Consider the following 23109-nt stretch of genomic DNA (forward strand, 5'->3'; position numbering starts at 1 on the left):
GTCCAGAGGGGACAGAGGCCAACCCTGAACCTGAGCTCACCCCAGTTCAAGGCCCTAAGACAGACTAACAGCCGCCCCGGCCTCCACCGATAAGGAGACTGACTCCCAGGGGTGAAGTGGCCCCTCAGGTCACATCGTGGGGCCTGCGCTACTGCCTGCTGGGTCCCCCTGAGCCCGCCCCCCCACAGTGACACAGCACAGGGAGGAGGCAGGTGAGAGAAGCTGTGAGCTACTCAGTCCTGGAGATGAAAGGCCCCAGAGTGCAAATCATCAGTTCCAAGGGAATGGAGAGAGCTTGGCTCTGGAGATCCGAGGACCTGGACTCCGATCCTGCTTCGGCCATCTCCTGGCCATTGGGACCTGCACAAGTGAACTCCTGCTCCAAGCCTCGGTTTCCATGCTAGCCTGCGGGGCTACTGAGACCCACCCACAGACTCAGTGAGAGGACACACAGAAAGCACCTGGCATCTGGTAGGCGCCCCTCACCTTCGCCAGACCTGAGCATCGGCCTGAGAGCTTAGGACCAGAGGTGTGGGGGCAGGTGGACAGTGAGGCGGGGCAGGTAGGGGCTGCAGGAGTTTTCTTCAAAGGGGAAAAGGAGGAGCTGCAGGACAGGAAGTCAGAGAAGACAAGTCGCCACTGCCCAGCTTCCTGTGGCAAGAGGAACCTCAGGTTCTCAGCCACACTCCCCCAAGAGACCTGCCCCCAGGGGCTGCCTGTGAACATCCTGCTCCCCGCCCCCACGTGGCAGGCTCTGAGCTGGGGGTCACCTGGAACTGGCAGTCTTCTCTGGACTGTGAGCAGGGTCCAGGCCGCCTGCCTCACCCAGGCTGGGCACGCACAGGGCTGGGCTTGCAGGAGGCCTAGGAGAACCTGAGCACACGGTGTGCAGGGCTAGAGAGGCAGGCCGTCTCCTGCTCTCTTTCTCCCCAGCTCCTCACCTCTCGCTCATGGCCCCAGCACAGGTGCTGTGTTTAGAGGCTCGTGGAGCCCCCATCACACCCATGGAGAAACATCTCCGAGAGGGGCAAGGATGTGACCAAGGTCATGCACAACAAGAGGATCTAGAGCCAGGACAGGACCCCAGCCTCTTCCCCAGCCGCTGGCTGAATGACAGACCTTCCGGTTCTTCTTTTCTCACCACATGACAGAAGCCTGAGAGAAGCCTGGCCTGACCTAGGTTCCAAGCTGCCCTCTGGCCTTGAACCCGGAATCCGTGTGCAAAGTCTGCCTCTGGGACAGGACATGAGCTCCTAGCAGGCTGTGCCTGTCTGTCTCTTCCCAGCACCCAGAGCAGGCCTACGGCCAGGCCAGGCAAAGGGCCAGGAGGGAGGGAAAGGGTGCACGTGGCCTCCGATGGCCCCTTCCCTTTGTCCTGGGCTTGACTGCTGGGCCCAGAGCCACAGTGGCTTCCAGGGACCTCGGGCCACAGTGACAGGTAGAAGATATGACTGGGGGAAGGGAGATAAGGAGGGACTCAACCAGAGAGCCAGGAGGAATTCTACTTCCCTCCCTGGGGCCACATGCACAAAAATGTCCAGGGAGCAGCTGCTCCCCCAGCTAGGGGGCAGGCCCAGAGCAGGCTGGGGCAGGAGAGAGGCGGGCCGGAGGGGAGCAACTCACCAACACCTGTGGTTGAGCCAATCACCCCTGGGTTCTCTGGCTGCACACCTGCTATGTGACCTTGGCAGGCCACTCCCCTTTCTGGGCCTCAGCTTTTTCATCAAACAAGGATGGGACGATGGGAACCCCATGTCCTTCAAAGAGTTATTGATGAAGGCAAATGCCATAATGCTGACTAATGACGGCCTGTGCACAGAGGGACAGGGGCTCTGGAACCAGACTGACCTGGGCTCCACTCCACCTCAGCTGTGGCATGACCCCAGACAAGTAAGATCACCTCCCTCAGCCTGTTTTTTCTTGGTTTTTGTTTTTGTTTTTATAACGTGGAGACAAGCCTACATCTGCTTAAGACTGACCTGAGGATAAAACGCTTGGCCCAGGGCAGGGGCTCCCATCAAATGGGATTAGCTGCATGGAGCCTGGAAATCCTGGAATCTTGAGGACCGGGAATTCCGAGGCCCATCTCCCAGAGCTCCACCAGGCTACGCTGGGAGGATCAGGATTGGGGGGCTGGTCCCTCAGGATGCCCATAACCAAAGTTCCAGCCTCCTCCCTGGACCCTAGCTCTGCTTATCCCCTGTTCCCCAAGCCTCTCTCCACTATGTGGGGCAGAGCTGGGGAGCAGCAGTGAGAAGACAAGACAGAGAGGGCTAGACAGGGAGGCTGGAGATCTGGGCTCCAGGCCTGCCTCGGCTGGGACTTTGCTGTGTGACCCTGGGCTGGCCCCTGCTCCTCTCTGGGCCTCAGTGGCCTCACTTGCACCCCAGGGGCGTGGGATATGAAACAAGGATGGAAAAGGGCCCTTTGGCATCTCCCACATCCACTCAGTCTGAGAGGGAAGGAAGGTCATGGCCCTGGCTGGCAGAGAGAGTGTATGCCCTGCCCACAAGCCTTCAACACCCCAGGTTTTCTAAGTCTCCCCCACCCCCAAGGAAGGCCACCTGACAAGTTCGATCTAGCCACGAGGGTTCTGTTGTGGCAGCCTGACCCCCAGACCTGACGACTCTAGCCTTGGCTGGGTTTATTCATTAACCAAGCCAGATGGAGGAGGCAGCTCTGTCCTGTTGACAAAGAGGGTGGGGGTACTAGACCCGTTCAGACCTTCCCCTCCCCTCCCTTCCAGAGAGCCAGCTCACTGGGGGAAACGACCGCTTCCCACCGTCCTGTGCCCGCTGGCCTTCAGCCTTTCCCAGGTCACAGTCAGGCTTTCCTTTATTTCTTCCTTCCTTCCTTCCTTCTATCACTCATTCAGCCAACATCCCTGCTCTGTCGAAGGCTCTGTGTTGGAAGCTGGAGGCACAGAGAGGGACCGATGCCTGCCCTCAATGAGCACCAAGTTGGGACATACCTCCTGTCCTCCCCTTCCCTGCTCCTCAGCCTCAGACACAGTTCTGGACCCTGTGAGGTGTGGGGGCTAGGACGGGGAGACCCAGGCGGGAGAAACACACAGAAACCCAGGGAGAAAGACGGTCAGACGGCCGGGGCGCAGCAGAGAACCACAGAGGAGAAGGGAAGAGGGATAGGTGGACAAAGCTGTAAATGACCACGACAGAATCAGGCAGAAAGCCACAGGATCAGAGGAGAAAGGTCAGATGCCTCAGACCCTGGTATGTGGCCAAGATGCCTGAGGTAGTTCTGAGACCAGGTGTCAGGCAGCAGGGGACAGAGAACAGTGCTGGGGAAAGGGGGCTGTTCTCGAGTCGGGTGCCCTGCGCCTTGCAACAGGAACACACTCCTTCAAATGAGCATGAGGACTGCAGGAGGGAGAAGGCAAGGGAGAGAGAGGCGAAGGGCATAGCCTACTGCCCAGACCCCACTACAGAGAGACCTGCTCACCCTCAAAATGTGGCACCTGCAGCAAAGCCAGTTGTGTTGTGGGCATTTACTGAGGCCCTTAGAGCAGAGTCTCCCCCAGTCTCTGCCCCATCCAGGCCCCCAATGGAGGTGGGTTCATGGGGCCCCAAACCTGCCCTGTCACGGCAAAGAGAAGAGGAGACTCGTGGGGCTGTGAGGAGGGGCGGGTTGGGGCTACCAGGGGGCCCACGTGTCCGCAACTGCCTCTTTGCTGGCCTCCTGGACCCCAGAGCCCCTGCCTCCTCTGTACCCCCGCCAGGCCCTGTGCAAGGCAGAGCCGTCTGATCCCTTCCCGCAGCTGGAGAGGGAAGGAGGAAGAACAGGAAAGAATCAGGTCTCCGGCACACAAGGGTGCAAGGGCGGGGAGAGACCCAGCTCAGGCTGGGAAGACCAGGGCTTAGGGAGGGAAAGGCCCAATCTCCTTCTGGGATACTCACGTCAAGGACCAGGTGAAGGCCTCCAGGTCAGAGGGGTCCCTGAGGGAGGCCACTCTCCCCCCGGGGCCACCCACCTCCCTGGCGCAGGCAGGGGTGATGGCTGAGCAAGCCACAGTGAGTGGCATCCTCAGTGGGCCCATCTGTGAGATGGGGGCTTGGCCCAGCAGGCTGTGCCGCCTCCTGGCACCTGGCAGGAGGCTCCTTCTGGAGCCAGATCTGGAGCCAGGTGTCCACCGCCCTGCGCAAGGACAGGAAGCAGCACCGATGGCCAAGCAACCCTACCTTGATCTTGTGCAGGGTCCGGTCCACCTCCACAGCCTGCACCCACACGGACACGCCGGCCTTGCTGTAGGTCAGGTTCCAGCCCACCTCTGCCTCGCACTCGGACCGGAAGCTGCGGAAGTCCTGGTCGTCGGGCACCTGGACGCTGTCGCGACCCAGGACCGGCCGAGGCCCATGGGACTCCGGCGAGGTGGCTGGCTTCTCCATGGGGAGTGCGGGGAGGCCCAGGGCCCTGGTCCTAGCCCGGCTCTCCTGGGTCCTCCGCCGAGGCTCCGACAACGTCGTCGACGCGGCTGCAGATGCTGACGCCACCTTCCCGGGACCTGCAAGACCGGTTTGGGGACGGGAGTCAGGGCGCCGGGGGCGCGGGAGGGGCTGCCGGGGTCCTGCGCGGGGGGCAGGAGCTGGCCCCAGGAGAGGGGCGGCCAGGCGCGGCGCGGCCCCGCGCGCCGGCCTCCGGGGGCCACCCGGGACCTCCCCGCCGAGGGGCGAGCGCTGCGCGCGGGGCGCGGGGCCGGCGAGCCCGTCGGCGCGGGGCCGAGGGCCGGGATCCGAGGTGGCGGGCGGCGCGGGGGCCCGACCCGCTCAACTAAGTCGGCGGCGGCGCGGGCTGCGCGCGGGGCGGGGGGCGCGGGCCGGGACCCTCACCTGTGCGCGCCGCTCCGCGGGGCCGCCGGCGCTGCTGCCGGGGCGACCGGGGGCCGCGCGGGGCTCCGCGGGGAGGAGCAGCGGGTGCCGCGCCCGGCCCCGCCCCGCGCCCCGCGCCCCGCGCGCCCCCGCCCTCCCGGCCTCCCTCGCTCGGGGCTCGACGCGGGGCTCGGGGCCCCGCTGCCGCCGCTGTTTTCCAGGCTGCGGAGGTGAAGCCGGCGGCGCTCGGGGCCCGGCCCCGCCCCGCAGGGTCCTAGCGCCCGCCCCCGCCGGCCCGGCCAGGCCCCGGCCTGGAGCCACCCGCCCTCCTTCAGGGGTGGGGGCGGGGAGGGGAGGGCTCGGCGGGGAGGGGAGAGTTGGCGCTGAGTGAGGGATTCTGAAGTTCCTTGTGAGCCCCTTCTCTCCACCGCCCCCCCTACTCACAGGTACACACCTCTGCAACAACCTACTTACACACAGGCACGCCGTCCCCGAAACACCCGGAGACCCGCCCCCCAACTCCAAGGACCCGTGATTGGCACACCCCCAAATAATCGAGAGACCAACTCGCTGGGAAGATAGCCACACAGCAACTCAGGCCAGTCCTCGGCTCGGATCTCCCACTTACCTGGAGGCGCACCACGCCCACACACCCCCCCAACCCTACACCCCGAGAGGTCTGCAAAGCCAGCCGGAAGCCGATCCAACCCGTAAGCCTCAAGGTTCACAGGCCGGCGGGTCCTGTGCAAAATTCCCTCTCAGCCTCACTCCCGCCGGCTGGGAGCTCTAACCTGTGCCCTATCCACCTCCCCCAGAATGCACACACAGGCTTCCGCCACGGACTGCCCTAGGCTCTCCATTCATCTGGCCCCAGAGCACTGGGGCTCCCCTGTCCCTCCCCAGGCAGAGCCAGGGGAAGAGGAGTCCTGCCACCAACACCCCAGCCTCCCCTTGCAGGCAGGGAGGCTGCCCCCTGCCCCCTGGGTCCTAGTGCCAGCTCTGCCACAGCCACCGCGTGACCTGAGGCCAGTTCCTCAACTTTGGAGGCCGGGCTAGTAAGAGAGTGGCGGAGGCGCCAAGGCTGAGCATTCACTCGCCCCTGCTGAGATGCCTGCCAACCTCTCAGAGGTTGGCCTGGGACCACAGGGAGACAGGGAGGACCCCTGGGCATCTCCCCTTGCGGGCAGCTAACCCGGCAAGTGCCCACCGCTTGTCTAGGTCACACGGCAAGTACAAGGCTATCCTGCCGAGGACCCAGGTGCCAGCCTCCTCCCAGTCCACAGGGCCTTCTCTGCTCTGGCTGCCCCTGTCCTCCCTGGGCCTAAGTTTTCCATAGAATGAGGGATGATCAGAACTTAGAACCCAAGGAAATACTAGCCTCAGCCTCCTAGAGCTCTGGGAGGGTACAGCTTTTCTTAAAGGCGCTAAAAGGGAGACGCGTTGTGATGGGTTCACAAATAGAGGTGTTTCTTCCTGAAGTGCTCAGGGCTCTGAGATGTTTGTGAATCAGGCCCAGTTTTAAAAATGCGTGGGGGTGAACAGGGAGCTGTGTTGGCAAGCGACCCCCAGGGGCATTCTGCAAAGTGAATTCTGTAAAATGAGTTGCAGGTCCCCACGAGGCCCTCCTGACGACCTCAGGACCTTAGATCTCCTGGGCTCCAGTCTGCAGAGCAGGGGCAGAGTCAGACAATCGCCCCTGCCGCTCCTAACCCACACTCTGTAAGGATCTGGGGAGTGCAGGGGCTGGCTCTGGGCTCAGGAGGCCAAGGCTCGGGCTCTCGGCATCCAGCTCCCCTGTTTCTGCCCCATGTCCGCTATGGATGTGGCCTCGGTTGTTTTTTCTGACACCCTCGTTCCCAGGCTGGTGGGAGGCTGAGCAGGGGGCACCCAGGGCCTGCTTTGTGAACCGTAGCTTCTGTGAGGAAAGGAAATGAGAGCACTAACCTGGCGGCTGCCGCCTGCTTAGGGTCCCAGTAGCACGGTATCTAGGAGAGCAGGTGCCAGGCCAGTAAAATTCCTCATGGCCACACCCAGTTGGGGTAAAAGAGGTAAGGCCGGGGTGACAGCCGGGGGTAGCAGAGCCAGCAGACTGACAGCGGGTCTGAGGAGGGGACTCTACACAAAGCCGGAGGCAGGATGGTAGGAACCAAGCCTTGACTCAGCTTCTGCCACGTTCAAGCTCAAATGAACCCGGAATGAAGCCTCTGGGTCCTGGGCCGGACAAGGTGGGTGATCGGGTACCTGTACTTGGGTGGCCATGTCTGGTTTGTCCTGGGTCTTGGGTTCAGCCAGGCGGGCTGGCCAGTGGGTGGGCAGAAGGCATCAACCCCTACCCTACTCATCACTGACTTGCCCTTTTAGGGCCCCCCAGGAATTTAGGGGAGCTCATGATCCAGGCCCAATAGGATGAGATCAAAGCAGATTCATATTGTTTCAAAACACCCAGAGAAGGGTCCTGTCTGCTCAGGGGCAGAAGAGCCAGCCCAGGAGGGGGGGCATTCACAGGAGGAGTCTGGAAAGAATCCTAGGAGTCTGCCACCCCTGCTTCCCACAGCCCCGCAGTTCAAAAGGCCTGTGGACCTGGGATTCAAAGGCTGGCCCCACCACTTCCTAGCTGTGTGACCAAGGGCAGGTGACATGCTCTATCTAAGCCTCAATTTCCTCATCTGGAATAATAATACCTACTCCTCTCTAAGAATTGCTGCAATGGAAAGAGTTGTACACGCATCAGTTTCACCTCCATATCAGTATCCAAAAATATAACTGGAGGGAGGGGGAAGGGAAGAATATGCTGCCCAAAAACGGCACGTTTTCGACCGAAGGTGTTTAGGTAGCATCTTGACATGATCGTAGGTAAGAGTCTCATGAAAGATTTAAACAGTGGGAAAAGTTGGCAAAGGTGACCCCTGCTCTGCCCGCTGCAACCCCCTGTCCCAGCCCCAGCACCCCTCCTCAGGAAGAGGACAGAGGTGCCTGTCTGTGCCCCCCCTCCCCACCGAGGGCAGGTCTGGCTCCCTCTGGGTCCCATCTCCAGAATGAGGCATCACGGAGCAGGAGACAGAGTGTGTGGCAGGTGAGACTGAGGCTGAGAAGGTGCTTAGCAAACTGAGACGCGTCCTGGGGATGTGAGCAGCACTCATTAGGCTGGGGTTTGCACGTGCCCCGCAGAGAGAGAGCAGCTGTGGCCGTGGGGACGCCGCTGAATCCCACGGCAAGTCCCAGCCCACACGGGGCTCTGGGACCTCAGGACTGTGAGTCCAAGAATGGGGGCAAGGGGCTGTTTGGAGCAACTCGTGGCAGGCTGTGCTCAATGCCCCGTCAGGGCAGGGCCAGGGCACCCGCCTGGAGCCACGACGACCTGGTCCTCAGCACCCCCACCGCGTGCCCTAAGACAGAGGTCAGCGGGCCCCACTCCTTACTACAGAGCAGCAGGAGCGAAGCCAGCAAGCAGGGACAGAGCTGAGAGAAGAGCCCCGGACCCCGGCCTCCACCACCCCCTCCACTCGTCTGTGGGTACCTCAAGATCCAGCACTGCCTCGACGGCCTCCCCCGCAAGGCCCCCAGCGCCCCCACCCTGCCCAATGTTCTGGACGATGAGGGCCCCCAAGCCGTGACTTGCTCCTGGGTGTAGGGGGCAAAGGGGGCCCACCCCTACTCACCATCTAGTCAGACAGCTGGCTGGCTGCCGTGCCCTCCCCTCTGGGAGACGAGAAGGCGCCCCCCCCGCCCCTTCTCCCCCCACCCCCTCCTCAAGGGTCACCCTGCCTGCCAGCTTGAGTGGAGTCAATTCCCAGGTTGCCCAGGCAAGGAGGGACTGGCCTGGGGACACTGTTCTAGAAGACGGAGCGGTGACCTGTGTGATGTCATCAGGAGGCAGCAGCGTGGAGAGGGGGTTCCAGAGGCTTCCCCGGGAGAGCCAGGACCGAGCCCCCTGAGGCTCCCAGGCCTGGCCTGGCCTTGAGAGGGCCGTGTCCCTTTGCAGCCGGACAGTGGGTAGCACCAGGCGCTCTGACTCAGTCCCACCGGGAGCCGGACATCAGTGTTTGCCCAGGGTGGGTCTCATACACCTGCCGGCTGCTGAGTAAGCAGCCCCAACCCCGCCCCGAGGGAGCTGCGAGAATCGCAGGGAGCACGGAAAGTCAGAGTTGCGCAGGGTCACCCGTGTGGCCACTCCTCCTGGTGACGCTGTCACGGCCAGAAACCGTCACACTGCCGTCCTGTCACAGTCCACGCAACCACACACCTCTCGGTCTCACACGCCGCCAGCCCTCCCAGGGACACACACGCCCAGCACCGGAGCAGGATGGCTGGACGAGATACAGGACGTGGCTAAGGTTGACTTTCAGATACACAAAGCATCATTTTTTAGTGTAAGCATGTCCCAAATGTTTGCTAAACCCGACAACCTTGCGCTCACGGCACTGCCACATCAACCTTGCGCCTCAAGGCACCACACCACCATGTGCCAGGCCCCCGCGGACCCAGTCACTCAGGGCACCACGGGAAAGCACGCGCCAGCCCCGATAACAGTGGGGTACAAGCTGCCCACACCCCCCTACACGGCCCTGCACGCCCCTCTGTGCAGGGGCCCCAGAGCAGAGTGACAACCTTCCGAACGCGTTCTGTTTGACCTTCACAACAACCTTAGGTGGAAGGTCGGGTTGGGACCATTACCCCGACTTGACAGGTAAGAAAAAGGAAATGAAGGCCCAGCAAGGGACTGCACCCACCCTTGGTGATCCTGACTGTGGCCGCCTGGGTGGGGGTAGGCAGGCTGTGAAGGCCTCGCACCTGGGCCGGGCTGAGTCCCTGGGCACGTCGGAGCTCCCCGAGCCAGAGGCCAGAGCCTCTCGGAGGAGCCTCTTCTCCAGAACCATAATAGCCTAGAGGCTTGGGAGTGGGCACCCTGGCTCCTCCCACCACCCAAGGGGTGACCCTGAGCTCTCCCCAGAAGCCCCTCCAGCCCCAGGGAGGCAGAAGCTGCCCTGAGTCAGGGCATTGAAGGCCCAGCTTTGAGATGGAAAAAAAAGAAGAAACCAAAGAGGACGCTGTTTTGAGCTTCTGGAAGAGGGACAGTCCCAGGGCTGGAGAGCTCTTGCCCAGCACGGCAGAAGGTCCAGACAGCCTCGTCCTGCCCGAGGACACACACAGACGCCCCCCACCCCCACCCATGCTGGCCCCAGAGGCGCGGGGAAGGCCCGGGGTCAGGTGGATTGATGAGGAAGCTCTGACAGGAAACTCTGGCGGGCTTTGGGTCGCTGTATCGACCCGGTAATCGAACTGGGTTCCTGCAAGTGGCAGTGCCCGGTGGACAGCAGCAGGCGGTGCCAGCACGCAGAGGGTGGGCGGCCACCTGGAGCTGGGGCCCACCCGAAGAGGGAGTCCCTGTGGCCCCACTTTGGGCCAGCCCCTCCCCTCTCCAGGGCTGTCTTCCTTTCAAAGTGGGGGTGCCCATTGGGCAGAGGTGAGAGGGACCTGGAAATTGTGGAGTCCTTAGTGGGAGGGGGAGGGGGGCTGTTGTCTGATACCCCCTTCCTGGGCAGGGTACACCCAGGTAATAAGACCCTGAAGGCAGCTCCCAGGGCTCTGGGAGAGGATGACGGGGGCAGGACAGATGGGGTAAGTCCCCCCACCTGCTCAGCAGGCCAGTGGAAGGGCCAAGGGCTCCAGCTAGCAGGCCAGGCTGTCTGGCTAGAACCTCTTAGTTCTTAACCTGGAACAAGTTACTGCACGTCTCTGTGCCCCAGTCATCTCATTTCTAAAATGGGGGGACTAATAGGACGACATCACTAAGATGGGGAGTGAGTGGGTTACGCCTGGAGTGCTCAGCAGTGCCTGGCACGCAGGGAGTGCTCCGTAAATGCAGCAGCTGCCACAGTTCCTGTCTCCTGCGTCTCCTTACCCCCAGGCCTGAGATCTGTCCCCACCGCAGGGCCTCTGTCCTACATCCTTGTTCCTCAGCCTGCAGGCAGTGCCTCCCTCTTCTGACCTGGAGGAAAAGAGCGAGCCTGGGTTATCCTGGAGCCTGGAGGACTGAGTCAAACAAGTGAGCACGAGGACACCTTGTCCCTCTCCTGCACCCCTCATTCCACACAGCTGCAAAAGCCCTGGATGGGTCCCTGGGGAAGGCCTCCTTCAGTGGGCGTTAGCTCCTTGCGTCCCCAGAGCCTCCTCGGGGTCTGACAGCTGGACACGGGACAGCAGCAGGGCAGCCAGAGCCTGGCAGTGCCCGGCAGGAAGGCCGCACTCTGGGGTCCGGTTCCCAGGACCCGTGAGGGGCTGGTGGGGGGCTCCGCTAGACACGCCGTCTGGGCCTGGGGCTGAGAGCTCTACCTGGGGCAGGGTTCATTCTGGAGACCAAATCGACACCTGGAACAGGGGTGGAGCAGGCTCAGCCCCCACAGGGCGCCCCTGGGCGGGGACTCCTGCCAACGACACACTGCCCCTTGTGAGGCCCGGCTGCCGTGGGTCGCCAGGCATCTCCACAGTGCACCCCCAGGGAGGCTGCCTCCTCTAGCACCTTCTAAATTTAGGGCTTGGGCTCTGACTCATCCCTGAATCTGCTTTGCTCTCCTCCTCCAGGAGTGTGCTCCCACAGTATTTTTATCCTCTGCGCCCTCAGACTGATTAAGAAGGCCCTGGAATCCTGCAGCAGCCACTCGCGCCCGCCGAGGAGAGCTCCCCAACGCCACTGGCCCCGGTCAGCTCCAGGCTTCTCTCTGACGACATTGTATGTCCAGCCTCCTACCCCGACTCCCCAGCCAGGGCCCACCCAGGCGGCCACACCAGGAGCAGCTCCGAGCAGGGCTGGGGGAGCAGTGGGGAAGGGGAGGTGGAGCAAAGTCCTGCTCCCTCCAGTTCCCCAGTTGACCAGAGGCCTGGCCTAAAGTCAGGGGACCTGATTCTGGGCCAGGCTCACCGCCCCCCCCCCCGCCCCTTGCTGTGGGGCTCTTGGTGAGTTCTTGGCCCCTCGGGAATACTCTTTCCTCCTCTGAAAATCAGGGCTTTCAGTCAGACCTCCACTAGGCAAGTTTGGCCCAGAATAGAAATTACCACCAGGCCAGACCTCCACGCTCACACAGGGCGGGCCAGGGGGAGGTATTATTGTCGGCCCCCATCCCCCACCCAGACTTGCTGCCGGCTGACCCCCCGTCCCTGCTTGGTTCAGAGGACTCTCAGGCTAGGCATGGACCTGTGCCCTGGAGGAGGAAGGCGCAAGCGTGATCCCACGCTCCGAAGGGGCTGGCAAGAGCCTGAGGTCCAGTTGTGGTTAGCCAGGACCCTAAGGCACAGCTTTGGGCAAGAACCACGCTAACTCTGGACCTCGGGCTGTAGAGAAGGGCATCACTTACACGTGAAAGTGTAAATGCTCAAAGCCTCTCTTTCCTGCCAGGTTCCCAGTGCCAGAGAAGGAGGAGGAGGATGTGGGCACCCTGCTCGACTTCTAGGAACGCAGGCAGCCGGGACAGGGCATGGTGGTATCTGGGAGGTAAGCAGACCTGGGGGTGCTGCAGCTCATCCTTTGCCTAACTCTAGGAGACCGCCCTCTGCGGCCTGCCTCGACCTGTGTTCAAGAGGAACCATGGGGGAATCGGACTTGGCCCAGTGGTTAGGGCGTCCATCTACCACATGGGAGGTCCGCAGTTCAAACCCCAGGCCTCCTTGACCTGTGTGCAGCTGGCCCATGGGCAGTGCTGATGCACGCAAGGAGTCCCCGCGTAGGGGAGCCTCAGGCGCAAGGAGTGCGCCCCAAAAGGAGAGCCGCCCAGCGCGAAAGAAAGTGCAGCCTGCCCAGGAATGGCGCCGCCCACACTTCCCGTGCCGCTGACGACAACAGAAGCGGACAAAGAAACAAGACGCAGCAGATAGACACAGAGAACAGACAACCGGGGGGGGGGGGGGGGGGGGGGGGGGGAATAAATAAATAAATAAATCTTTAAAAAAAAAAAAAGAGGAACCATGATGGCTAACGTTTTCTGAGTACTTACCATGTGCCTGGCATTGTTCTGTGCACTTAACGGGTCTTAATTCATTTAATTCATAGTTAAACCTTTCAAACACCTTGGGTAAGGCTTACCACCCCCACTTGATAGACAAGTAAGACTGACTCAAAGTTCCAACATTAAGTAACTGGGAGAGCTGGTCTAAAACTAGGTGTGACTGCAATCCTGGCTTCACTTTGCTATCCCCAAGGTAGCTCCTCTAAGAAGTATACATTAATATGGTGATACATGGGAAATTACAACTAACGTAACTTATGGTTGCTAGTTAACAGTAATATTGTAATATTTTTGCAGTAATGGCAAAGAAGGTATTATGTTAATTCTAAGAGACAACAATAGGGATATACGGGGGCGGGACTTTTCCTTTTGGAGTAATGAAAATGTTTTAAAATTGACTTAGGTGATGACAGCACAACTCTGTGATGAACATGAGAGTTACTGAGTGTACACACTGAATGGATTGTACAAACTATGGGGCTGTATAACACAGGAAATCCAGTGGGGGAAGATGGACTGTGGTTAACAGAACAGAGACGAGAATGTTCTCTCATGAACTATTAATATAACAAATGCACAGTTCTAATACAGGGTGTTAATAATTGACTTGGGGGGGGGGAAATGTACCAAATGTTAAGATATGGGCTACAGTTAGTAATAATATTTTGATGATGTTCTGTCATAGTTTGTAATAAATGTTTCACAACAATGCAAGGTGTTGGTGATGGGGTGATGTATGGGAGGCCTGTATGATGATCATGCTTGTTTTGTAAATCCACAACTTTTACTATATATTTACTGTTTATGTATGGTCTTGTTTGAATGATCTATTTTAATAAAATTTTATTTTAAAAGGTATACAGTAGACAATAAATGCTTGATGAAGATGTTTGATTACTGCCATGTAATGGAAAGTTCCCTTTCCTAGTCCATTCCTACTCCATTTCTCTGAATGTCCTTAAGAGAGTCTTTTTTCTTCTTTAGCCTCAGTTTCCCCTGAAAGACAAATGATAAATGATGGCCTGTAGAGTTAGATACTTGGAGGGGGGAGAATCTTGGATTTCAAATTTTACAAGCCCTTGCCATGCCCAAGGAGGCCCTATCTGCCACCAGACCTCAGGGTCTCCCACGTCTCCCCCACCCATCTCCAGATCCTCTAAGAGCATTCCAGAGAGAAACAAAAGGGTACAGCCCAGCTGCACCCCTCCAAGGGACAAAGAAAAGTTCCCTTCCTTGGTGAGCAGCTGTGCGGACCTGGGAATGGCATGGTGTGCCCATGGTGCCACTTTGCTGCTCCATCTGGCTGGGCAGTGGCTCCCACAGCCTCAACACAGTTTAACCACTTCTTCCCCTCATCACTCAGGCCAATCCAGGTTTCACCTCCAGCAGCCACTAGCCACCAACTAGCTGAGAAACAGAGTTGGAGTGGGGAGGGGGGGGAAGCAGACTTGGCCCAGTGGTTAGGGCGTCCATCTAACACATGGGAGGTCTGTGGTTCAGACCCTGGGTCTCCTTGACCCGTGTGGAGCTGGCCCATGTGTAGTGCTGATGCGCACAAGGAGTGCCGTGCCATGCAGGGGTGTCCCCCGTGTAGGGGAGCCCCACACGCAAGGAGTGTGCCCCATAAGGAGAGCAGCCCAGCGCAAAAAAAGCGCAGCCTGCCCAGGAATGGCACAGCACACACGGAGAAGTGACGCAGCAAGATGATGCAACAAAAAGAAACACAAGATTCCCGTGCTGCTGACAACAACAGAAGCGGACAAAGAAGAACACGCAGCAAATGGACATAGAGAACAGACAACTGGAGAGGGGGAAGAGGAGAAAAATAAAATAAATCTTTAAAAACAAAACAAAACAATAGAGTGGGATGTCCTCCCCTTTCTTTCCATTCAGAGGCTGTCTGCCCCCTCATCTGACATCCTGCGCCCTTTCCCTTACCTGGGCCACTGTCCTGAAAAGCAGGGTCTGTACAGCTCCAGCAGTACTGTTCTCTTTCTCCAGGATTCTCCAGATCCTCCCTAGATTCCTGCCACTGGGAGTCATCTCAACAGAGCAGGGCCCTCCTCCATCAGGCTGAGGTCGGGTAAGAGAAGTACTGGGAATGGGAGTCCTCCAGGCCTCAGCGTACAGCTGACTTCTCTAAGCCTATATCCAACAAAGATATAAAGCTATAAAAGATGTAAGGGGGGAGGCCGGGAGCAGCTGGCTTTAACGCTTGCTTAGACTGCTGAAATCTGGGGCAAGCCTCTGCCCCTTTTGGGGTTCTCAGTTCAGCAATTCAAGCCCTCAATCTGTAATCACCTGACTATAATAATCTTTTGCTTTTATAGACCACTTTGGAATTTAGTTTTTACACCTGGATCTGATCTTCCCAACTCCCTACTCACATTTACGAACGAGAAAGTTTAGGTCCGCAAGGGAACAGAATTATCCATGGTCACATGTAACACAGCAAGCAAATCAGAGGCGAGCGTGGGCAGCGATCCTTGCATCCTGATCAGTCCCTGGGCTTTGACACTCTGTGATGTTAGGACTCTGGCTGGGTGACTTTTATAAAGACCCCATTTGTAAAAGGACTGCTGTGAGGGTCGAATTAAGATGGACACTGAAGGAAACGGTGCTTTGCAACTCATAAAGGAAGTGCAAGAGAAAGACGACGGGACCGTTACGTTACTCTTCACTACGGTTATCTTCGCTACGGCGCCCCCACGTGTTGACCCCGAGCAGCTCAGTTTGCGCAGGCGCTCTCTGGTGTTTACAGAGGCCGCGAGGCTCCCCATCTGCGCGTGCGCTTCCCTCCAGGTACCGGCCGGAAGCCCTCGGGCGGTTGCCGGCGGCCTAACGCCGCGGGGCCGCAAGCTGCCTTGTGGTTGTGGCTGCTCTGTCACCTCGGCTCCACAGGACCCCTGCCTGCCCTGCTTCGAGTGACGCAATTCCACAGCTCCAGAGCGGCAGAGATCTGAAGAATGGCAGGAGGAGACACAGCATGGTCGCCAGCTCCTCACCCAGGACCCCAGCCGTCAACCTCCGCTCGGCTACACCGCAACCTGGCGGCCGCGGCGAATTCCCGCCCCCACGCACCGCCTCATGGGAGCTGTGGTTTACGACCAGGACCTTCTTGGGGCCGGAATGTTGTAAAAAACTTCATTTCCCAGAAGCCCAATAGCTAGAGTCGTAGAAGCAGGGACCAGGGCAAGTTGGGAGATGGCTTGGGGGCGACTGGGAAGTGAGCAAAGTAGACTAAGTGCTCTGAGCTTGGGTTCGAGTTGCACAGTAGCTACCATAGAAACAGAGCAGCGTCTTTGCGGATGCTTCATCCGCTGTTTATCCCTTGGAAACCTAAAAATTAGTTCCTATTTAAAAATCTCCCCTGCTGTTCATTAGGCTGGAAACCGACACACATGAAGCCAGCTGCAAAGTTAGAAGGAACTATTATTCCTAAGGACATACTGCAGCTGTAAAGTGTCATAACGACCACCTGAATTGAGTGGCTACTGCTTTCTTACTGAGCAACTTTGTTTTCTAAAATCATGGACTATCAGTAACCAATAAAAATGAAACATCCCATTCTTGCCGGAGGATCTAAGTAACTAAACAGACTGGATTTACAACCCAAGAACTGAGCTCCAGATGAGGGATTTCTGAACATAACGTTCTCAACTTCATTGTTTCTAAAGAAACGGGACCCTGGGTCCACTTGGCTGTCCAGACTGGATGTTGATCACTTTACACGCAGATCTGCTTTGTTTCGAGCCTATCAAAATATTGCTTCTTTTAAATTTCACTAAATCTCCACCCATCTCTCAAATTTTATAATAACTCTTAGTTGTTTTGGGTTTGTTGAGAAGCCTCACAGTTCCTTTGCTACGTGTTCTTCCTCATTGCAGTGGGTTGATAAACCTGACTGTTGTACTGCAGTTTGTCCCTGGTGGCTGTCAGCTGACTGGACTAAGGCACACTGAAATACTGGTGTCCTTCAGATATTATCACCGGCACGCTTTTCACTCTGCATGTTCTCTTTGGATGAACTCATTGGCTTCCATCCATATGCTGATGACTGTCAAACCTCCAGCTCTCTCCTGCCTCTAGGACATTACCCCTTGATTGGTGCACAGATTTCTTAAACTCAGTATGTTCAAAACTGAACTCTTTGTTTGGCTGACTTGGTGTTGGAAGGCGACCACCCCTTATTGCTGTGTTCAAAGTAAGAACTAGGCGCTGACCAGTCCTGACCATGGGATGGGTGGGGGTGCCCCCACCCCTGGGTCACATATCTCTTCACTCACCTTCCTCAAACTGCATCATGGTGGGTCAGCTGTTTTTCACATCGGTCATTGTCCCAGCTTTAGTGAAGCCAGCTAGTAAGATAGGGAATCAATAGATGGATCTGGAACCTGTCAGAGAGTCCACGTGGACATCAATAACCCCCAAGATGGCCGCTAGAAGACCCTCCCCAAGATTCTGCCATTCAGAACAAAGACTTCCGGATGCCAGGAGAAGCCCTAAATATTCCCCAAGGACTTTATCACTGGGCCCTCAGTGGGGAATGATGGGTGGGGTAATCAATCAAAACAGCAAACAGCTGGAACTCCTCCCCTGCCATTAAGACAGGGGTGGAATAATAGTTCAAAAACGCAAGCATGGGGCTCGAATGAGTGCTGTCGCTCTCTCTCACCTCTGGACCTCAAAGCTGGCTGCCTTCTGCCCCATTTGGATCACTACACAAGTAAACCTGGGGATTTATAATCTGTAAGGGGAAAAATTGTAGTCTGTAAATCAACCCTCTTTATCACTTTTCAACCCCTTTCTCTCTACTTGGGGCCCCTGATCTGTTATTTTCTCCCATTTCTCATCCCTTCCTGCCTGAATAAATTACTGGCCTAACTCACCCGAAGTGCTCCTTTTTTTTTAAGATTTATTTTTATTTAGTTCTTTCCCCTTCCTGCCCCTCCCCCCCCATTGTTTGCTCTCTCTGTCCATTCGCTGTGTGTTCTTCTGTGTCTGCTTGCATTCTCATCAGGCAGCACCGAGAATCTGTGTCTCTTTTTGTTGTGTCATCTTGCTGCATCAGCTCTTCGTGTGGGCAGCGCTTTTTTCGCAAGGGGCCGCTCTCCTTGCAGGGTGCACTCCTTGTGCATGGGGCACTCCTACACGGGGGGCACCCCTGCATGGCATGACACTCCTTGTGTGAGGCAGCACTGCGTGTGGGCCAGCCCACCAGATGGGCCAGGAGGCCCTGGGTTTGAACCCTGAACCTCCTATATGGTAGATGGACTCTCTATCAGTTGAGCCACATCTGCTTCCCCCAATGTGCTCTTGAAATTCATTTCTGCAGCATACTCAAGAACCTAGTCAAAATCTGGTGACGTTAGAAAGTTGGAAGGAACAGGGAATTGGGGAGTGGGTGGGGCCAACAGGTAGAAACCAGGCCTTATTTGCCCTCCCCCGTGTCCCTGACCCTTCAACAGAGGGTAGGGCCTTAGGGTGGGGACTGCGGAGAAGGTCCCACCTATCTTCCCCTTCTGATCTCTCACGGTCCTCCGCCTAGAAGCCCTTTCTGTTGGTGTCCCCACCCCATCCAGTCCTCTCTCCCTTCTGGTGCCTTAAGAAACTTCACAGCTGTTTTCCTTCACTGAGCTAGTGGCATTCTCCTCTGTCTGGTCTCTGCTGGGAGGCAGAGGTGAGAGGGCAGGTGAAGTGGGGAAGAAGAACCTTGTGGGTGGAAGCTTCCTCTTGGGTTGGGAATGTTTTTTTCTCTAAAACTCCTGAAATCAAACACTTCAACATCTGGAGGGTTTAACTTCCTGTGACAGACTCTCTTGCCACCATAACCCATTCCATCTCTGCCCTGATTTCATCAACTGAAGAAATTTGTTATTCACATAACGTTGGTCTGATTTCTTACAAAATAAAAAGGGGTTATTACCTTCCCTTCCCAAAGCATTTTTCACATTAGCAGATATTGAATAATGCCCAAACAGCAAGCTTCTCCCCTTGTTGGGGTAGGGGGATGCTTTTAGTTCACCCCTTCCCAAACATGTTTTCTCTTTAAAGTAATTGCCAGCAGTGACAGTGAGTGACACTTCAGAGAAGGTCAGGGATCCCAAGACCCTACTAGCTATAGATGAACTGGGAGGTTTTGACCAGTTAACACTGTTACACTTTTTAATTTTTTAGTCCTTTGTTATTTAATGTGTAATCTTTGGTAAGCCATTGGTTATAGACATAATCAACAAACTAATGAGAAGCATAAAAATAAACCTGTATAGTTGCCTCAAGATGACTGCAGTCAGGTTCTTGGCAGTGCTGAGCAAAATCTGCACACAGCACATCCGGATATCGCTAAGACTGCAAAGCCATGGTCAGGGGAGAGGAAAAGTTGATGTGATGATCATATCCCATTTGACTTTCATGTCCCCAAAATAAAGATAAACCACAGGATAACTTCTGGAAAATTGCTTATAAGCAGTAGCCTGAACCATTTGTCTTATCATGTAGAAACAAAATATAAACATTGGAAACACATGCAAAAAATAAACTTCTTGGATTTTAAGAAGCATGAAGTATTTCAGACAGATTTTCATATCAGGACACACAGATCTAGTTCCTTCTTTTTGTTACATTGGATTCTTGGAGATATACTGTGGTGCACAGAATGACCATTCTGGCATAGACTGGATTGTGACTGCTGGCATTCGTATTAAACCTTTTTTTTGAGGTGCCAGGGCCAGGGATTGAACCCTGGACCTTGTATGTTGGAGGCTGGCACTCAACCACTGAGCTATCCCCGGAGTTGGTTTTTTCATTTGTTTGTTTGTATGTTTTGTTTTTAGGAGACACAGGGAATCAAACCCAGGACTTCATACATGGGAAGCAGATGCTCAACCATTTGAGTTAATTTGCTCCCCTATATTTTTTAACAATTATGACCAAATTATCCTCCCAAAAAGTTAAACTAATTTACACACTCACCATCATGAATGAAGGACTTTATTTCCCTATACCCTTGCCAATTTTGAGTATAATTCAACTTCTTTATTTTTTGCCAATCTGTTCAGCAGAAAATTACCTCTCATTACTACTTTAACTTGTATTTCACCAATTGTGCCTAGTTTTATTTTTGTGGACCATTTGTTTTTCTTCTGATAAAAGACTTTTTCCATTTTTATACTGGGTTGTCTGCTTTTTTTTGTAAAAATACAAACATACTTTGTATTTTTAGGATTTAACTACTTTATTATATATGCTGCAAATACTTTCTCCCCATTTATTGTCTTTCTTTTTACTTTGTGGTTGGGACCTTCTGTTGGATAGAAATTTTACATTTTGATGTCAAGTTTCTCTTCTTTCTTATGATTTGGAAGTTGTGTAGGTTTAGGAAGACCTCCCTATCTCAAAGTTATAAATAAATCATTCCACTTGTTAGTAATACCTTCAAAATTGTTTATGGCTATAAAACCTTAATATAATCCATCTGGAATTTACTTTTGCATATGATGTGAGGTAAGGCTCTAACCATATATTTTTTCCTAAATAAATATTTAATTGTTCTTACAAAAAATACAGAAGAGATTCCTGTTTTTCCACTTATTTGAAATTCTGACTTCATCATATATTAAATTCTTACCTGGGAGGATCTATTTATAGTTTTCTATTCCATTATTGATCTGCCTATTTCTGAGCCAACAGCACACTATTTTCATTGCCTTTCATCATTAAAATTGTTTTTCTTTTTCATCTTTTGAGATGACTTTTAGAAATAACTAGTCAAATTTCATTTTTAAAAATCCTATGGGGATTTTTATTGGGATATATTTAATTCATAACTTGTGTAAATTATCTTTATTCTTAGTGTTCCCAACCCCCCATATGTTATGTTTTCTTTCACTCGGGTATTCATGTCCCTCAAAATGTAATCAATTACATTAAGATACATTAAATATATAATTAATACAAGCATTCAAATTGATTTATGTTTTTCATGGAAGCTTGTTTACATGGAGGGGGGAAGGGTTATTCCTAAGTATATTATTTTTGTTGTTGCTGCAGAGTTATTTTTTGCTACATTTTCTAAGTGAATCTTACTGGGCTATATGAGAATTATTGAATATATATGCTCAATATTACACTTACAGGAATTTGTCCTACAGCTACACCGATATATGTAAGCAAAGATTTATGTACAAAGCTGTACACTGTATCACTGTAAGAGCAAACAGTTGGAAGTAGCCCAAATGTTCATCGATAGAGGACTGATTAAATAATTTATAGTACATCCGTACAGCAAAAATAAATCTCTTTGCAGTCTTAAAAGGAATGAACTAGAACTATATATTTAGATACAGAAAGTTGCCTAAGATATATTGAAAATATATCGATAAGTAAAAAGATAAAGTATGAAACTATGAATGTTTACCATTTGTATTTTTATGTTTGTATAGCGTAAATATTCTGGACTATATGAAACTGGTTAATGGTGATGCTTCTACAGAAGGGGACTGGGGAAGTGGTGTGTGTCAGCAACAAGGATATGTTCACATCCATTTTTCTCTTCCAAGGCACATGGGAAAATTACATTTCCCTAACTTCCAGTTAGTTCCAGTGATTTCATCACTAGCCAAAGTGTCAGTGTGAATCCTTTCCCCACGCTCTCTTGCCTTCCCCCAACCCCTGCCTTACCTTCCCCTCCTCTGTGCAGTTGGAATCAAAGAACTGTGAGATGCTGGAGATGTTGGATGGAAGCAGCTTGGGTCTGAATCGCTCCTGGAGGAGAGCAGTACACTGGACATTGTCTAACACACATTGGGATTTGAGTGAGGGATAAACCTTCGTTGTGTTAAGCCATTGGGATTTGGAAGTTTATTTGCTGCCATGCATGGTCCGATTAAGATGGCCAGAAATGCTTTGACAGTCCTCAGTGAGAGATGGGGTCCTGTGTCTCCTCTCCTTGACTCTGGGCTGGGCTGGGATTGCTTCAACCAACAGAATGAAGAAGTGATATCGCACTAATTTCTGGGCTCAAGCTTTCGCTTCCTGTCTGTTGGGGCACTTGTTTTTAGAATCCAGCTGCCATGCTCTGAGAAACCCAAGCCATGTGGCGGGGTGCCACAAGGCGGCACTTTGGTTTTCAGCCTTAATTGACCTCCTGGCCAACAGCCAGCATCACTTGCCAGTCATATGTGTGATCCATCATGGGCGTCCAGCCTAGTTGAGTCTTCAGATGACTCCCGTGCTGGGTGTGACTGTAAACCGCTTAAGACACTCAGGGTGAGAATCTCGGCTAAGCTCAGCCAACACTGTCATGAGTGATAATAAGAAACAGTTGCAGTAAGCAATAAATAAAAGACCTGTCTTATCCTGACCAATAAGAAGGTCTGAAATGAAGTAGCTCACTTTCAGTGCCTACCCTTTTATGTTACATGGATTTTTTTTTTACTATATGCATGGAATTTATTTTTTTAATTAAAAAGATAGCTAAGGGAGTGGATGTAGCTCAGTGGTTGAGTGCCTGCTTCCCATGTATGAAGTCCTGGGTTCAATCTCTGCTACCTCCTAAAAAAATAGCTACAAATTGGAATTTAAAACTTCTAAAATATTGGGCCATGAAAACTATTTTTTTGGGTACATTTTTGTTACCACAGCAGCAATAATAAATATTTTACTGATCACCTATTCCATTGGTGCCAAGGCCTTTTCTCAGTGCTGAAGACAGAGCTGGGATCAAGGCTGACTTGACTGAAGCTTCCAGCCTGGTAGCAGAGACAGATAATAAACAACTGAAACACAAAAGGGTGCTTTCTGAGTGTGATAAGTGCTCTGAAAGGAAGAACAACTAGAGCAGAGGCAGTCTAAAATCTGACTGGTGTTTCGAATTTGCTTTGAATATGCTGGAAAGCCTTTGGAGGGCTTTAAGAAGAGTAACATGATCTGATTTAAGTGTTGGTACAATCACTCTGGCTGCTAGGAAATGCCTAACACAGGTGTAAGTTTCATTTTATATTCTAAAGCACATTAGGCCTCCAAATCATGATATAATCACTTTTTATGTTTATTGGTCATGGAATCATGTTTTTCTTACACCGTTAATTTGAGATAAATTAGACAGCATGTTAAGTGTGAAAAGTAAAAATTGTCTTCATATGAATGTTATCTAAAATTTTATTTTAAAATTAAAATATCACTTCTTCACCACATTCTATTAAAAAATGACAAAATGATCTTAAATTTCCTGAGTGTTTTGTGAGTCAAGAAAGGGTTAGGAAACACTGCCCCTGAATTGGCCTCTG

The 23109-nt window shown here is 53.8% G+C and overlaps 1 protein-coding gene and 2 long non-coding RNA genes across 7 annotated transcripts in view; 1 reads left to right on the top strand and 2 right to left on the bottom strand.

The window, feature by feature from the left end:
* Positions 1-8809, bottom strand: part of STARD10 (StAR related lipid transfer domain containing 10) — a 27901-nt gene extending 19092 nt beyond the window's left edge. Inside the window, exons 1-2 of one of the 2 annotated variants that reach the window (XM_071218255.1) lie at positions 8677-8809; positions 4197-4519 (exon numbers count right to left, since the gene is read on the bottom strand). In XM_071218255.1, the coding sequence (XP_071074356.1) occupies positions 4197-4403 (207 nt within the window). In that variant the 5' untranslated portion in view covers positions 4404-4519; positions 8677-8809. Of the gene's footprint in view, positions 1-4196; positions 4520-4844; positions 4977-8676 lie in introns of those variants that run through there. The other variant, XM_058305909.2, reaches the window with a different exon arrangement.
* LOC105744855 (uncharacterized) lies at positions 4944-12713 on the top strand. Of its 4 annotated transcripts, none has more exons than XR_011649960.1 (5): positions 4944-7048; positions 10732-10869; positions 11406-11553; positions 12217-12279; positions 12360-12713. It is a non-coding gene; the product is annotated as an uncharacterized lncRNA (long non-coding RNA). The 4 variants fall into 4 exon arrangements; XR_011649962.1 differs by having other exon boundaries at positions 4944-5533; XR_011649961.1 differs by lacking the exon at positions 4944-7048 and adding an exon at positions 8924-9510.
* Positions 12714-13649: 936 nt separating this feature from the next.
* Positions 13650-17708, bottom strand: LOC111761067 (uncharacterized). The gene is made up of 3 exons (XR_002794537.3): positions 15211-17708; positions 14762-14968; positions 13650-13819 (listed from the first exon to the last, which is right to left on the bottom strand). It is a non-coding gene; the product is annotated as an uncharacterized lncRNA (long non-coding RNA).
* Positions 17709-23109: the final 5401 nt, after the last annotated feature.

Source organism: Dasypus novemcinctus, chromosome 10 (genome assembly GCF_030445035.2).
Source record: "Dasypus novemcinctus isolate mDasNov1 chromosome 10, mDasNov1.1.hap2, whole genome shotgun sequence".
In the NCBI taxonomy this organism is placed as follows: domain Eukaryota; kingdom Metazoa; phylum Chordata; class Mammalia; order Cingulata; family Dasypodidae; genus Dasypus; species Dasypus novemcinctus.